The sequence below is a fragment of the Physeter macrocephalus genome, chromosome 20, assembly GCF_002837175.3.
Source record: "Physeter macrocephalus isolate SW-GA chromosome 20, ASM283717v5, whole genome shotgun sequence".
Classification (NCBI taxonomy): Eukaryota; Metazoa; Chordata; class Mammalia; order Artiodactyla; family Physeteridae; genus Physeter; species Physeter macrocephalus.
Window position 1 is genome coordinate 2924984 of NC_041233.1, and position 16361 is coordinate 2941344.

Below are 16361 nucleotides of genomic sequence, written 5' to 3' on the forward strand. Positions count from 1 at the left end.
GAACCCGCGTCCCCTGCATCGGCAGGCGGACTCTCAACCACTGCGCCACCAGGGAAGCCCGAGACTCCCGTATTCTTAACCACAATTTTTGAATTTCACTGCTTTGGCAAAAGAGCCGTACATTTTTTTTTTCCTCTGAGGCCCTAGCTTTTTGCTATACATTTACACCTGCAGTATTTAATGTTCGTTGTCTACGTCAGTGCAATCTGTAGGTATGTGTAATTTCACTATAGCAGAAGTACTGCTGATTCTCTTAGCGGAGCCGGGACTCTTGGGCTACAGCCTCAGATTGCATTGGCATCAGTGATGCTACTCCATCTCTGCTCTGCTGAAGAGTCTGGTAGTAGTTACAAGGAAAAACTTTCCAAAAATTTAAATTAAAAAATATTCCTAGACCAATTATCCAGTCATCCTTTGCTCTCAGTTATTCTTCCTGTAAGACACCCTTTACATATCTCAGTATCCAGAACTGACATCCATGGCAAACACTGCTAGGTAACAGCCACGATGGAAACAACATTAAAAGCAAAGGGAAACTAAAGGTGTCACTTGTTTGCTCATAAGCAGCGGGTCCCTGGTGCCTGAGCCTCACCACAGCATTTGAAGTAGACACATTTGGGGTTGGCTGTCCCTTCCCCTGTGTTCAGAGGTGCCTTCCAGGGACTATGCTGGTGTGTGGGCCCACTTCCTTGGCTACTCTTGATGGCAGTGACGGGGCTCCTGACCTATTCAGGATCTCAGTGGTAGAGATTCAGAACTGGCTCCAGGAGGGTCAGGCTTTCCACGTGGCCGGCTTGCAGGATCTTAGTTCCCCGACCAGTGATCGAACGCCGGGCCCCCTGCAGTGGAAGCGCGGAGCCCTAACCACTGGACGGCCAGGGAAGTCCCCCAACTTTCTTTTTACTAAAGTTAGAGTATATTGGTTTTGGTTAGTTGTAATCAAAGAGCCCTAACTAATTCAGCATTGTGTGGGAACGAGAACACTAAAGGAAGATTTCTGCAATATCTGTGCCAGCGATTTGAAATCAGTAGGTCTGTACGTGAGGGTTTACTTGGAGAAGCAGAACCTCCATGAGTGCTGTGGAACAAGGAATATATTATAGGAACCGGAGCTCACACAGCTGTGGGAGAAAGGGTGAAGCTGTGGCATGGCTGAAGGAGTTGGGGTGTGTGCAGGAAACCGGGGAGCTGTGCGCGGCCGGCTGTTAGAACTGGGCTGTGAAGGGGTTGGTATAGAAGTCTATGGAAGGTCGATGCCGCTTTGTGTCCGCGAGTGCACAGAGAAGTATCCGGTGGCGAGCCTGAGGGTTCTGTTGGCTGGCAGGATGAGTAGTTGGGAAGGATTCCCAGGCATTAGACGGGGAAGAGAAAGGACAAGCCAGAACTGGCCAGCACCTCTGCATCTGTCTCTGCTGCCGCTGACCAACAATGACCTTTCAAGCCAGATGGCTGCTGCTTCACTGCCTCTTCCCAGATGTTTTGGCCAAGGATAACGGGCAACTATCCAGGGAAAGGCATCTGCAGAACAGAGTTCCCAGAATGATCGAGTGGACGACAGAACACTGCTGTACACAAGCCTTTGAGAGACTAGGAATATACAATCCTGCACAGTAGGTAAGATATAAGACTAGGAGAAAATATTAAAATTTCCTAAGTGATTACAGTGAACAAACATATTGGGGAACCACAGCTTTATGGTACCACCATCCGCTGAGCCCGGTCAACTGAGTTAAAAACTGGAGTCATCTTAGATGCCTTCCTCTCAGCTACCCTCAGCATCCAGTTACCAAGTTTCACGAAATTTTGCTTCATGAATGTGGTCTCTCTTCTCTATGCTCATTGCAAACGTTCACGATCTCCTACCTGGACTGTTGTCTCTTTCCTAACTGGTCTTTCTGCATCTTCCACAGACCCATCTATACTACCATTACATCAGTGGTCTTAACACTGACTGCACTTAAATTTTTTTTTCTTATTTATTTATTTATTTATTGGCTGCGTTGGGTCTTCGTTGCTGCACGCGGGCTTTCTCTAGTTGCGGCGAGCGGGGGCTACTCTTCGTTGCGGTGCGTGGGCTTCTCACTGCGGTGGCTTCTCTTGTTGTGGAGCACAGGCTCTAGGCGGGAGGGCTTCAGTAGTTGCGGCATGTGGCTCAGTAGTTGCGGCTCGCGGGCTTAGTTGCTCCGTGGCACGTGGGATCTTCCCGGACCAGGGCTCGAACCCGTGTCCCCTGCATTGGCAGGTGGATTCTTAACCACCGCGCCACCAGGGAAGTCCCTGTCTGGACTGTAGCATCATCTCGGGGACTTAAAGAAAACCCAGTGTTTACTCCCCACCCCAGACCATACATCAGACCCTCTCACAGCCACCTGATGTGGTACATCCTATCATTTATTCTGTTTTGCAGTTGAGCAAATTGAAGATTAGCCAAGTTAAATAACTTACCAAGGTTTCAGACTAAGAAGTAGTGGGGCTTAGATATGCACGCATTTTTCTGAGGGCAGACCCTGTGCCCCTAACCACATGTAGAATGCCTTCCAAACTGCGCTGCTGGGCTGATTAGAGGGATGGTAGGGCCAGCAGGTGAGGTGACGTGGGGAGCACAGTTGGAAGTGTAGGGTTGAGGGGGAGTTGATGAGAACAGCTCTGAACTTGGTGGTTTGAATGGCTTCTTAGACAACCAAGCGGTGACGTTCTGGCAGCAGTTGAAAATACACTTAGGGGTGGCGGGGATGGAAAGCAGCAGACGTACACAAAGGACAGTCCTGGGGTAGAATGGACAGGATGCAGTGAGCACCAAGGATGAGGTGGAGGGGTCTATAGCATTGTCTCCCGGGTTTCCAGTCTGAGAGGAGGGGTCAAGGGGAGAGTAAAGCTACCTTCAGAAAAAAGTTAATGCTGGGAAAGCAGCAGTTTGGGGAATGGGCAGGAGAGGGCAGTGAGAATCCTTTTGCAGATACTACATTTGGGAGACCAGCAGAGCCACCAGGTTGGATATATGAATCGAGTTTGGGAGAGAGGTTGCTGTGAAAGATGCCAGTCGAGGTCGTATCAGAGTAGTTGAAACCTTGGAAGTGGATACGGGAGTCAGGTGGAGGATGAGGGATGCTCGAGGAAAGAAGAAGGCCAAGGATGCAATGCTGGGGAAGATTCAAAGAAGGGATGGGGAGAAAGGAGAAACCAAAGAAGGAGACCCAAGCGGGGCAGCAGACAAGGGAGGACCACGGGAGGGATGGATGGATGGCTAGACAGATAACAGACAGAAGACGGAGATTTATTGTAAGGAACTGGCACACGCACTTGTCAGGGCTGGCAATTCTGAAATCTGTAGGGCAGGTGGGCAGGCTGGAAACTCAGGATTTGAGGCTTCCGTCCTGAGGGAGAATTTTTTTCTTCTTCAGGAAACCTCAGTTTTTACTCTTAGGGACTTCAGCTGATTGGATGAGACACACCCACATTATGCAGGGTCATCTCCTTTATCTACAATCAGTCAGCTGATTGTAGATATAATCACATCTACAAAAGTACCTCCACAGAAACACCTAAATTAGAGTTTGATTAAATGGCTGGGTTGATTTAATAGCCTGGCCCAGCTGACACATAAGACCTACATCACAGTCCAAGTCTTGTTGACCTGGCATCCATACACATCTCCTGAAGCCATTCATAGTCTCCAAATGAAGACAGTAGCAAAGTACTTCCACTTAACATGACACAACTGCCCTGAGTATAACCCTAAACTCACTAACCTTCTCCCCAGAAGAAGACGCAGAGTCCTCGGGCGATGTTCAGCCTTCCCCTTCGTGTCCTCGCACTTAAATACTGTGTTGTAAATTTAATTATTATTAGTACATCTTATGTAAGTGGATAAGGAAGAGAAGAAAACAAAGATAAAATGTAAAATAATACATCACGTATCTCTGTCTTCTCCCTTTCTTATCCATGTATAAACAGAGTCCTAAGAAAATAAAGAAGAGATTCTCATGTCAATTACAGTTTTCAGTTATGTAACTGGTCACCTGGTTGGAGCTGGTATTTGTAACTACCTCCTTCAACTAATCATTCCCTTTGCCTTCAGGAAGCACCTCAGCTGGTCCTGGTTATTTACCTGCTGGGGTGACCCAAACCTTCATTGTTGAAAGGACTGGGCCATTAGTAGTCCTCCCTGAACTAGGCTGTCATAGTTTTCCATGGACTTTAGTCAGAGGGCAAGGAAATACTAAGCGGTGCCCTGAGGGATCTCCTATATTCCAGACATATGCTTCCTTACCCGCACTGTGGCATGCAGTCCAATGTCCCCTTGGTACTGAGGCTCAGTCACTCCAGTCAACATCATAAGTCCCTTCTTTGCCTGTTGATTCAGAGACACAAGGTACCCAACGCTGCCAGGTGGCAATCTGAACTTCCAGTTAAATGGCATAATTGTTGTTTTTCTTGGTGAAACCATTCCCCCCTTTGGAACTAACAGCTCTAGGCCAGCTGAACATAAGGTTGTGGGACTAGAAGGCAGAACTTTTGCTACTGGATCACTAACGCTCATGGTGAGAGATGCCACTCCCATTTCTACCCCTTGATTCTTCGGATCCATGAATCTGGCCATGGGAGAAACAGCACCATATACTGAACAATGATTCAGAGCATCCACAGAGAGCGTCCTGGAGAACCTTGCTCAGATCTGCAAGGTACTGCTACCTAGTGGTGCTGTAACTGAGTCTTCAAAAGGCCGTTCCATTGTTCTATCAAGCCAGCTGCGTCAGGATGATAGGGAACGTGGTTACACTAGTGAATTCTGTGAGTGTGGGCCCATCACCACACTTCATTTGCTGTGAAGTGAGTTCCTTGATCAGAAGCAATGCTGTGTGGATAGGCATTTTATGAGTCCATAGATGGTAGTTTCAGCAGAAGCATTGTGTTCAGGAAAAGGAAATCTGTATTCCGTGTAATTATCGACTCCAGGAAGAACAAAACGCTGCCCCTCCCATGATGGAAGTGGTCTAACGGAATCAACCTGCCACCAAGTAGCAAACGGGGGAAGGCTGCCATATTGTTGGTCCTGCTGCTGGCAGCTTGGACCCTCAGCGGTGGCCGTGGTCAGGCTGGCCTTGGTGAGTGGAAGTCTATATTGCTGAGCTCACGGATAACTTCCAGCCCTGCCACCACGACCACTTTGCTCATCAGCCTGTTGGACAATGTCAAGCGTAGCTGGAGAAGGAGGCTGACTGGTACCCACGGAACGGCGTCATCCTATCCACTTGAGGATCACAATCCTCCTCTGTTGAGACCAGAGCATCTATTTGTGACACAGTATCTTCGAGTTTTTTGCCCATTCAGAGAGGTCTATCTGTATACCTCTTCCTCAGATCTCCTTGTCACCAATTTTCCAATCATGTTCCTTTCAAATCCCTGACCATCCAGCCAAACCATTGGCCACAGTCCCTGAATTGGCATAGACTTGTTCTTCTGGCCATTTCTCCTTTCAAGCAAACTGAACAACAAGGTTCACTGCTCAAAGGTCTGCCCACTGGGTGGATTTTCCTTCACCACTGTCCTTCGGGGATATCCCAGAAAGGGCTGAGCTACAGCTGCTGTCTACTTTTGGGTGGTACCTGAATATTATGCAGGACCACCTGTAAAGCAGGCCCAAGTTTTCTCTTCCTCAGTCAGCTGATCCTAGGGAACTGGCCATGAGGCCGCAGGTGCAGGCTGTGAGAGAGAAGGTAGTATAGCGGGTGCGGGGACATTGGGCATTTGGGCCCCTTCCTTATGTAACTTGCTTGTGCCTTCCAGGTCTGCTTGAGCCGCATCTCATATGTACCACTTCCATTTGATGATGGAGTGCTGCTTTGCATGCCCAGATTCATGCCTGTGGGTCAGACGACACCCAGTTCATGAAGGGCAGCTCAGCTTGCACGGCGATGTGGTGGCCCACGGTTAAACGTTCAGTTAGTACTAAGGCCCAGCAGTAAGTAAAAGGCTGTTTCTCAAAATGAGAGTACTTATCCACAGAGGATGGCAGGGCTTTGCTCTGTAATCTTCAGGGTCTGTGATGTGACCCCCCCCCATAGGGGTCTGACCCAGCCTCTACCAGCAGCTACCACCATTGACCACTGGATCTGCAGGATCATGTGGCTCAGATGGCAGAGGGCAGCTCACAGGGCAGCCCGGACGTGGTGCAGAGTCTTCTTTTGTTCTCGGCTCCACTCAAAACTGGCAGCTTGGTAAATGGACTTGAGTAGTACCCCCAAATAAGGAATATGTTGCTTCCCAAACCCAAAGGGGACCATTGGGTGTTGTGTCTCTTTTCCAGTCATAGGAAGGGCCAAATACAACAACTTATCCTTCGCCTATACCACCGGACCTCTAGAAATCCCACTGAGATGGAAGGCTCTAGAACTTCTGTCAGATTTATCTTCCACGCTCTGGCATACAAATGTCTCACTGATAAGCCTAGAACGGCTAGTCTTTCCCACTCACTAGGTCCAATCGGCGTAACATCATCAATGGAATGGACCAGTGTGAAGTCTTCCGGAAGAGAAAGGCGATAGGGTGCCTGCTTGACCAAATGATGATGTAGGGCTGGCGAACTGATCTATCCCTGAGGTAGGGCAGTCTTTGCTGCACCGCTGGTTTTGCCAGCTGAAAGAAAGCTGCCCTGGTGGTCTTTACTGACAGGTGTGGAGAAAAAATGTTCCCTAGACCAATAGCTGCATACCAGATACTAGCAGATGTATGAATTTGCTTAAACAGTGATGTTACAGCTGGTATAGCAGCTGCAAGGGGAATCAGCACATCCTTAAATTTATGATAATCCACTGTCATTCTCCAGTACCCATCTGTCTTCTGCACAGGCCACACGGGCATGTTGAACGGAGAGGTGCTGGGCATCACCACCCCTGCGTCTTTCACGTCCTTGATGGAGGCACTGATCTCGGCAATCTTTCCACGAAGGCAGACTTGCCTTTGGCTAACTCTTTTCGAAGGCAGAGGCAGTTTGTAGCGGCTTCCACTTGGCCTTTCCTAGCAAAACAGCCCTCACTCCACAGGTCCCAGAGCCACTGTGGGGATCCTGCCAATTGCTGAGAATCATTCTAATGACGCATTCCAAAACTGGAGAAATCACCCCAGGATGAGTGCAGAGACCCACCAGGAGATGGACCTGAGCTAAAACTCCATCGATTACCTGACCTCCATAAGACCCTACTTGGACTAGTGGACTGCAGTGATGTTCTGGGTCTCCTGGGCTCAGGGTCAGTTCAGAGCCAGTGTCCAGTAATTCCTGAAAAGTCTGATTATTTCCTTTCCCCCAGTGCACAGTCACCCGAGTAAAAGGCCCTATGTCCCTTCGGGGAAGGCTGAAGAAAGATTAATAGTATATATTTTTTGGCAGCGTTGCGAGGTCTTTCCTGGAAGAGACAGACATCTCTTTCGTTCAAGGAGTTCTGGGTCTGCAAACTGACGCAAGTCTGGGAATTGATGGGAGTCTCTCTGTTTTCGTAATTACAGTTCCGCTTTTGTTCCCTTGACCTAGAACTTTCCTGCTCATATAGATCAAATAAGAATTCAGTAGCATTCTCATCGAAAAACCCCATGATTAACCGGCCAATGCCATAGGTCTGTGGCTGTCAAGACTCTTCCGGTTGCTGCTCTGACTCTGCTGTCCATTACAGAAACCATGCCCACCCTGCCTTTGGTGATTCACTGCCACCATGTGGCCCCAGCTGCTCTGGGGTCCAATTATCCTCACTGCCTTTAAGGACCCACACTGCAGTGGCATAGTTCCCACTATAATTTCTGACCTACAGAGAAGAGCTGACCAACGATGCTGGGTCACAAAATGATTTCTCAGAGTCACGGTGAACGGTGTGCCCTCTGGACCCTCTCGGAGTGAGTAAGCAGGTCATATGTGATAAATCCACTCTAATACTTCAACCTCCCTAAGCCTTTAGATAATTCCTTTCCCGTATACCAGGGCAGTTCTGGCATTTCCACTTCATTTAGTGTAGGTCACCTCTTGCCCCATGTTTCTGTCAACTAGCTAAACAAACGGAGCTGTTTTTCTAATCTCTCAAACCACAGCATTGAGTCCAGATCTCTGCTTCGTGGTCTACACCGTTACATGCAGCTTGATCCAACTTTTTTGTTCCTTCCACCATCTTCCCACATGCGTCACATCCACATATTCATTGCGTCCCACAACTCTCCGACTCCCAAGCACATCCAGGTGTTTTCACGGACACAGTTCTTATCTCGTGAAGGCCCTTGACCCTCCTGTAGTTCTAGCAAGATCCTTTCCCTTCCTCCAGAGAGCCTCTCCGATCCTTCTTCACGACACTCCCTTACCCCCAACTTCTGCAACGTTTTGTGCCAAACCTCTGGCTCGTGGCATATTCCACTGCATGCTGTTATTTAGTTTTATACGCACATATTTCCCTTCCCCGCTGGAGGGGAGCCCCTTAAGGGCAAGAACCGTGTCTGACAGGTGCGGCGTCAGGGATGCTCCAGGAGCCCCCTTGAAGGAACCGAAGAGGAGGGGAGTCGAGCTCGGCACGGATCGCAGCTGTGTCCTGGGATGGTTGCCCGAAGTGGAGAGGGGGATCTGGGACCAGTCCAGTGCTGCCAGAAGATTCAAATAGTTGGATCCTCATTTCATGTTGAACTGCTCGCCCCGCTCTTTCCCAGTGTGGTCTGTCGTCTCCCCTCGTTCTCCTCCCCCCGCCCCTCTCCTCCCCCCGCCCCTCTTCTCCCCTCCATCTCTTCCATCAACCCTTTGGTCACTTCCCTAATTAGTGTCTGCGAGGCACCCTCGTAGACCCGCCCCGCCCCCCGCCCCACGAAGGCCTCCCAGTTTCTCCTTCTCCGAACACCCGTTCTCCCCACCGCACTTCCCCTCTCGTCTTCGTCCAGCAAACGGGCGAGAGCGAAAAGCAAACTTCCCGAGGTCCGGGACACAGGCTGTGGGCCCCGGGCCCCGCCCGCCCCAGCCGCTCGCGTGTGCGTGTGCTTGTGTGCGTATGTGTGTGCGTGCGTGTGTGTGCGTGCTTGTGTGCGTATGTGTGTGTGCGCGCGCGCGTGCCGGGGCCGAGGCTGGGGAGGAAACCGCCCCCGCGGCCCGGGAGGAGGAAGGAGCCTCCCCTTCCTCGCCAGCCCCCTCCCCACTTCCCGTCCGGCGCGGCCGCTCGCTTCCCCAGCCGCGGGCCTCGGGGCGCACGGAGCCCGCTGGCCGCCGCGGAGCTGGAGGCGGAGGAGGCGGAGCAGGAGGAGCCGGCGGGGCGCATGCTGGGCGGGGGTCCCCAGGGCGCCCCGGCCGGTGGCGGCGGGGGCCACCGCGCAGGTAGGGGTGCTGTCACGGCGGCCCGGCGGGTCGGGGCGGGGGTCCGGCGGGGAGGGTGCGCTTTTCCGTCTGGAAATCGTGCAGGTCCGGGCCGTGCCGCTGTTAACATCTTGGGTTTATGCATCCTTGCGAGGTGAGGGAAACTGAGGCAGGGCGCGTGGCGCGCCGCGCTGGGGTCCATGTCGCGCCGGGTCCTCCCCGAAGACCGTGCTGAGATCCCGGGAGCCGCAGTTTTGGCAGCAGCGCCGGTCGGACCCGCCCGGGCGGGTCCCGGTGGCCGAGGAAGGCGGCCGGGGCGCGCTCGGGTTTGGATGCGCCCGGGGACTGCGCCGTCCGAGCCTCGGGTCGCCGTGCGCCTTCACCCGCGCACCCGCGGGACAGGGGGCGCCCGGGCGCCCGGTGCCGAGACCGCGTCCCGACCCCGGGCCGAGTCTCGGCTTCCACCCCATCGGGGACCTGGAGGTTGGGGTGGGTTGAGGAACGAGGTGCTGGCACCGCCCCAAGTGGCTGCTCGGCGAGCAGTTTCACCTCGCGTTTCCTCGGCAGTAGTGACGCCCACGCCCGGCTCGGAGCGAGCCCTCCGCTTCCACCGCCCAGAGTACGGGTCACGCTGTCAACGCTCAGGGTTGACACTTAGGCCATTAAGTGCACAGTTGCTTTTCAGGAACGGCAGGACGTCTCCTACCATCCTCACTTTTAAAATACATGCAAAGGAATTTGAGACTTTGGGAAGAGAATGAGGTTTGGAGTCCGGGAGTATGTGTCCTTGCTGCGCCAGAAGAGGGCCGGGCAACTTTGACAAGTCCTTTAACATCTCTGAGCCTCGATTTCTTCGAATGTAGAAGAGAACGCTGCTAACCCATCCCCTCCTTCACTCCCACCCCCCCTAATCAGGTCCCATAGACTTGCTGTGTGTGAAAGCACTTTGCAAAACGTATGGTCAGTTGGGCAAATGCTATTTGGACAATACCAGAGTCTTAAGAGCTGGGGTATGAGGCAGTCATCCTGCATCTAAATCCTGGACTTAGTTGTGCCTCAGTTGCCCCATTTATGAGGTGGGGACAATGACAGTGCTACCTCATAGGGTCCCTATGGGTTTAAATGTGGCCGTGGATGCGAACCCCCAGCCCAGAGTTGAGATACACAGTAAGCTCTAAATAATAACCTTAGTTGCTGTTTTTACTGAGCAAAACATAATTAATTTGGAGTGGTGTAGAAAAACCAGTTTGATTTGATTAAAGTATGAATAGCAGAGTTTTTTTTTTTTTTTCGATACGCGGGCCTCTCACTGTTGTGGCCTTCCCCGTTGCGGAGCACAGGCTCCGGACGCGCAGGCTCAGCGGCCATGGCTCACGGGCCCAGCCGCTCCGCGGCATGTGGGATCTTCCCGGACCGGGGCACGAACCCGCGTCCTCTGTATCGGCAGGCGGACCCTCAACCACTGCGCCACCAGGGAAGCCCGGCAGAGTTTTTTTTTTAAAGGAAATTTAATCTTATTAAGTTCAGGCATGGCACATGAAGTCTTTTGAGGGTCGGTTGAGACCTGACACTGAGCAAAAAGAGGCCTGGAGCTCCTTTCTAAGCTCTGTGATCTTGAGCCTCAGTTTCCTCATCTGTTTACAAAAAAGATAAAATGGGGACAGTAACTTTTTGGACTGATAGAGCTGCCTGAGACTCAAATGAGGTAAAAGATCTGAGAGCCCCTTGAAGCATGCGAGTCACTGCATGAATATAAGACATCACTGCTATCAAGAGGAATAAGAACATCTGCAATTTTTTTTTTACCGCTTACGGTATGCCAGGCAGTCTATCAGGAATTGCTCTGATGAAATCCGCCCAGACTGTTGTAAGATAGATACTTATAATCCTCTCCCTGTACAAAGCTGAGATGCAAGGTCACCCTGCTTCTTTCCAAAGGTCATGTGGCTGTTGAGGGTACAGCTAGGATTAGAACCCTGGTGTGGGTGCCTCTCTCAGCTGTGTTCTCAACCACTGGCCAAACTGACCTCACGCAGACGAACTGTAGCTCAGAGCAGACCTGTGTTAGAACAATTGATAATAATATACCCTACATATTTATAGACTCCAAAACATGAGTGAATTGTTAGCCCTGGCAGAAGAGACTTTGAAATAATCTTAATTGTTTTCATCCCTATGTAAAAAAAAATCCCATTTTAAGCTGTCTTCTTGTAAAAATAAGCAGTGAAAATTTGCAGAGAAAAAACGTACTAAAACCTTAAAAGAACATATCACAAGAACTCATCAGAAATCCCCTTAAATAATAGAGTATTGAATAAACACTTTGAGAAAAAGGAAAAAGAACTCATCAGAGATCTCAAAACTAAATAGAGTCTGCATGAATATTTTATTTTAACACATAAATTTGCCAGGACCCTTAGGACGGCACAAGAGGGGTAAACTGGGATTGAGGCTTTTGGTGTCATGGTTACCTGGCAGGGCTGGGACCCAGGACATTTCTGCAAGGACCTCACTGTTCACCTGAGATGCCCCCAGAAATGGACCGTCAGGCAGTCTGTGCACCTGAGAGAGTGAATGCCAGGTTTCTGTGCTGCAGAAACAATCCCTAATTCAATTGTTTCCCTTATTCTTTTTTTCCTCTTTTATTCTTTTTTCTTATTCCAAAAGTAGTGGGTGCTTGTTACAGGAAGCACAGAAAACTACAAACAAGAAAAAGAACACTGAAAACCACCGTAATCCCAGCAATGCAGATCAATAGTTTGGTGTCTCTTTTCTTGTAAGCCATTTCTGTGCGATGTTCATCAATTTATATCTACTTCCAAAAAACTGCATGCAAACTATTATTGTTTCATTAGATGACAAAAATAACAGTAGCTCATTGCTCAAACATTAAGACATTAGAAAAAGAAAGCCCACATTTATTATGCTCATTAAAACTTTTCCTTTTTTTAAAAAAAAAACTTCCTTTTAAAAAAATTCTTAAAATTGTGGTCGAAGAAGGATTAGCGACTAAATTGTTAATGTTTGAATTTTATTGTGATTTTGGTCAGAGTTTGATGAAAGATCTTCAGAGTGAAGAGAGGATACAGGGGTGACCTTTAAATAATAAGATCTAAAGACCAGCACAGAACAAAGTTTCTGAGTATAAAATTTTTAGATTAGGATCATTAGACCAGAATTAGAATAATCTTTTTGACAATGATGATACTAATTCAGCTTATATGCCAGGTTCTCATGCAAAGCCAGCAGAGAGCACTGCTTCCAGAGATGCCCTGGGCAGCCACCCTGGGGCTGGGGTGGGTCTCCTCTGGCATAGCTGTGCCACTTTCCAGCCAGCACCATTTAGTAATGTAAGCCTTTTAGCCCTTGGGAATCTTCTCTTGTTGTTCTTGATTTTAATGACTGTGGCAAAAATTCCTTAGCAAGTATCTTTCGTGCAACGATCATGCAATTTAAAAAATACTTGCCACAGATGCTTTGACCATTCTGAATCCATTTTCTCTTGAAATAAGAGTTAACCAGCTGCTTGCTTGGAGCACAGACTTCACCATCAGCTTCCCGTTTTTTCATACCAAGTGGTAGCGGGAGAGGAGAACTGTGGCTGACCAGTGAGTGACATGGTATTTCTCTTTGGCTTTGGAAGGCAGTCAGGGGCCCACATGGTGTGCTCAGCTGCTGACATGACCATCGGTTTTCTGTCTGCTTCCTTTTATCTGGCCCTCCTTCCTTTTGGCCACTTGCCTCCTGTCATGACTCAGAAATGGATGGTAGAGATAGGCTTCCTGAGGTCACTAGGGTTGCTTCTTGGTCTTCGGGTGTTATAAAACAGAATCACAGAATTTATTGCTGGAAGAAGCTTCAAACGATCAGGTGGTCAAATCTGTTGAGTGCTGGCCGATGAGGCACGGACAAATGCATTTACCAAGTGCAGCTGCTGAGAAATATATATTTGGTCCTTATAATGGTAACCATAGGTGTAGGGGGCCTGATCTCAAATGAGGTAATTGAAATAAATAGCCCTAGATCCTCATTTTCAGTCAACTTCAGGTTAATTTCCCAAACATGTTGCCTTGCACCCATCCTGAAAATACATGGATATAATTCTACCTGTTCAACCCCTGCATTTGCCTGCCATGGTAGAACTTTCACCCTTTATTTGCAGATGGCTTTGAACTCTCAGAGAAATGCAGTTAAGACAGGAATCTCCTGGAGGTGTGGCACAGCTGTCTGCGGGGATAAGTCACATCAGGGTCCTGATGGTTGTGAGTGACGGTAGAGATCAGGGGGTCTGGCCTGCTCAGTTTATAGGTGTGGAAAGTGGGTGAGTAGCAGAGTATTAGAATCTGGGTCCTCTTCTCTTCCTTGGAGCTGTTTCCATAAGCATGCTTCACTCCGTAGTTGTGCATAATTCCCCTCCACTTAAGAAATATTAAATGAATTGAAACCAACTCCTTATTTATTTATTTTTGAGCTATCATGGCTCTTAAACACTTAAAATTCTGAACGGTTACTTTTTTCACATTGTCACTGATATGTAAGAATCCATTTGTTCCTCAACTCATTAGTCATTTCATGCAACATTTAGAGGGCCTTCTTGGCCCAGAATTAGAAACAGAGCCACACATGAGTAGGGTATCACTTTTCAACTTAGAGGAAAAACTTGCTAAAAAGTTGTCCATGCGTAGAATAACCCATCTGGAAAAGTGGCCAGCTTTTTGCCATTGGAAGCATTTAAGTTAGTGTTGGCTGATTCTGTGGTGACCGTATGGTGGGGTCTGCACCTGGGACACAGGCTGCAGTGGACCATGTGTGGGAACCCCTCCCTCTCTCGGATTTTGTGACTTTTGTCCTGGAGGCTTGGGATTGTCCAGGACTCGGGCCACTGTGTAAATTTCCTATTCTCTGCTCTGTGAGGTTTCAAGTTTTGCCTCCTCTCCCCGCCCCCGTCGACCCAGATGGTTCCGTTTCAAGAGGCTCAGCCCGCTCTCTGCACTCAGCTGCCTGAATGAGGTCGGTATTTTAACTCCCCAGGGTTACCTGTATCCAGGATTGATATTAACGATTAACATGATCATGTTCACCCAGGCAAACACATCGACCAGGGATAGAAACGTGCATTTGACAGGTGGCCCTGCGTGGAGACTCATTGCTTTCACGGGTTGAAAGGCGAAATATCTAAATTGAATGAGTGAATTGTGTCTTGAATGTAGAACCTGACTTTAAATTTGGTTTTGTGACATGCAACCTAACTTTTCTTTTTCATACCTGTCGTCTCTTAATTTGCAAGTCGATTGATAAGATGGTTTGGCATAATTATTAGGCTTTATTTTTAACACAGGAGAATGTATGTGTTTTGCATTTATAAATGAAAGCATATCTTATCTTACTAAAATACTGATAGGCAAAGGAGGACAATTTCACAGTGGTGGAATAAGAAAAAAAGTAAAGAGAGAGATAAATGGGGGCTCTGTTTCTTATACACTGGAAACAGAGACTTGTGAAAGCTGTTTTGTGATTACAGATCCTCTGCTGAAAAAAAGTTTGTGTATCTCAGTACAATTCTTTTTTTAAATTAGGGTGTAATTGACACTAACATTATATTAGTTTCAGGTGCAGGACTTAATGATTCGGTATTTGTATACATTGTGCAGTGATCATTACAATAAGTCTAGTTAACATTCCTCACCTTAGAAAGTTACAAAGTTGTTTTTTTTTTTTTTTCTGGTGATGAGAACTTGTAAGGTCTCAACTCCGTACAATTTATTAATACTTCCTTGATGCTTTCCTTATAGCCACGAGCCGGGCATAGTGAAATGTGAGACAGCTGACCTTGGGTATAATCTGCATTCAATTCAAATAGTAGATCTGGGGCCTCAAATTCGCTTGACTCTTATCAATGCTTTTGTTTTTCCTCTGGTTATAGAATTCTCTCATAGAAGAGACACTTATTTATCCATTTATTCATTCTGTTGTATTTATCCGGCCAGGAACATTTATTTGGCACCTACTGTATGCACGGCACTGTGGTGTACCCAGCAGGGTGTTTAAAGATGTATCAGACTGTCCACAAGGACCATCCAGTCGAAAGGGGAGATCTGACGAAGACTGGTACTCTTTCCGGGTGATTTAAGGCAACCCTCAGATTTTCGCAGCCACTGTTAGGACGCTTCTTCCAAAGGCATCTCAGTCCTTCCTGTGTCTTCCCAGTCCTGACACTTGATTGTGTCAGTATTTCTCTGCTCAGTACCTCCTGCCAGTCAGCTGAGCCTGCATGCTGCTGCCAGGAAAATCTTCCTAAAGCAGAGATCTGATTAGGTCACTGTTCCCCCGTGCAAAGACTCATGATTGTCCTGCAAGCAAATTCTTAGCATTCCTTTCCAGGCCTTCCATAAACAGGCCACTGAATCCCTAAAATGGATGCTCTGGCCCTTTTACTGCACACTTTATTCTGTCCACCAAGAACATGATGGAATCTGTCCTCTTTGCCCCCAGTCTCTACACATCTTGCCAGTAATACTTCCCAGCCTTCTCTCGTTCTCTGGGATCTTCTACTCTTTTCCACTTCTTCTGTTTCAGTTTGTTGTGTATTTAACCTGCCTCCCCAACTCCAATGTAAACCCCTTCAGCTCAAGGAAGCCCTCTGGTTTATCGCCTTTCTCCTCATGTATGTATTACATTCATGGTTTATTCCACTCTGACTGAGTTGAATTAAACGATTTATTATATTTTAGATTGAGCAAAATCCCGTGTGTGGATTAACGCCATCTTGTTATTTTTATGTCTTTCGAAACCAACCAAGAGTTCCAGAAGTTCATCTCAGTTCGAAAGTTTATTGAAATGCACAAATCACATTGCCAGATACCGTGGTGACTCTTTAGATTTAAAAAAAAAATGTGGGGCTTCCCTGGTGGCGCAGTGGTTGCGCGTCCGCCTGCCGATGCAGGGGAACCGGGTTCGCGCCCCGGTCTGGGAGGATCCCACATGCCGCGGAGCGGCTGGGCCCGTGAGCCATGGCCGCTGAGCCTGCGCGTCCGGAGCCTGTGCTCCACAA

The 16361-nt window shown here is 48.5% G+C and overlaps 1 protein-coding gene and 1 pseudogene across 1 annotated transcript in view; one reads left to right on the plus strand and one right to left on the minus strand.

Annotated features, from left to right (window-relative positions):
- LOC102990086 (uncharacterized) overlaps positions 1–7589 on the minus strand; it is a 12836-nt pseudogene extending 5247 nt beyond the window's left edge.
- Positions 7590–9273: 1684 nt separating this feature from the next.
- Positions 9274–16361, plus strand: part of DISC1 (DISC1 scaffold protein) — a 365311-nt gene continuing 358223 nt past the window's right edge. Inside the window, exon 1 of the mRNA XM_024117085.2 lies at positions 9274–9331. Coding sequence (XP_023972853.1) covers positions 9274–9331 — 58 coding nt within the window. The remainder of the gene's footprint in view (positions 9332–16361) is intronic.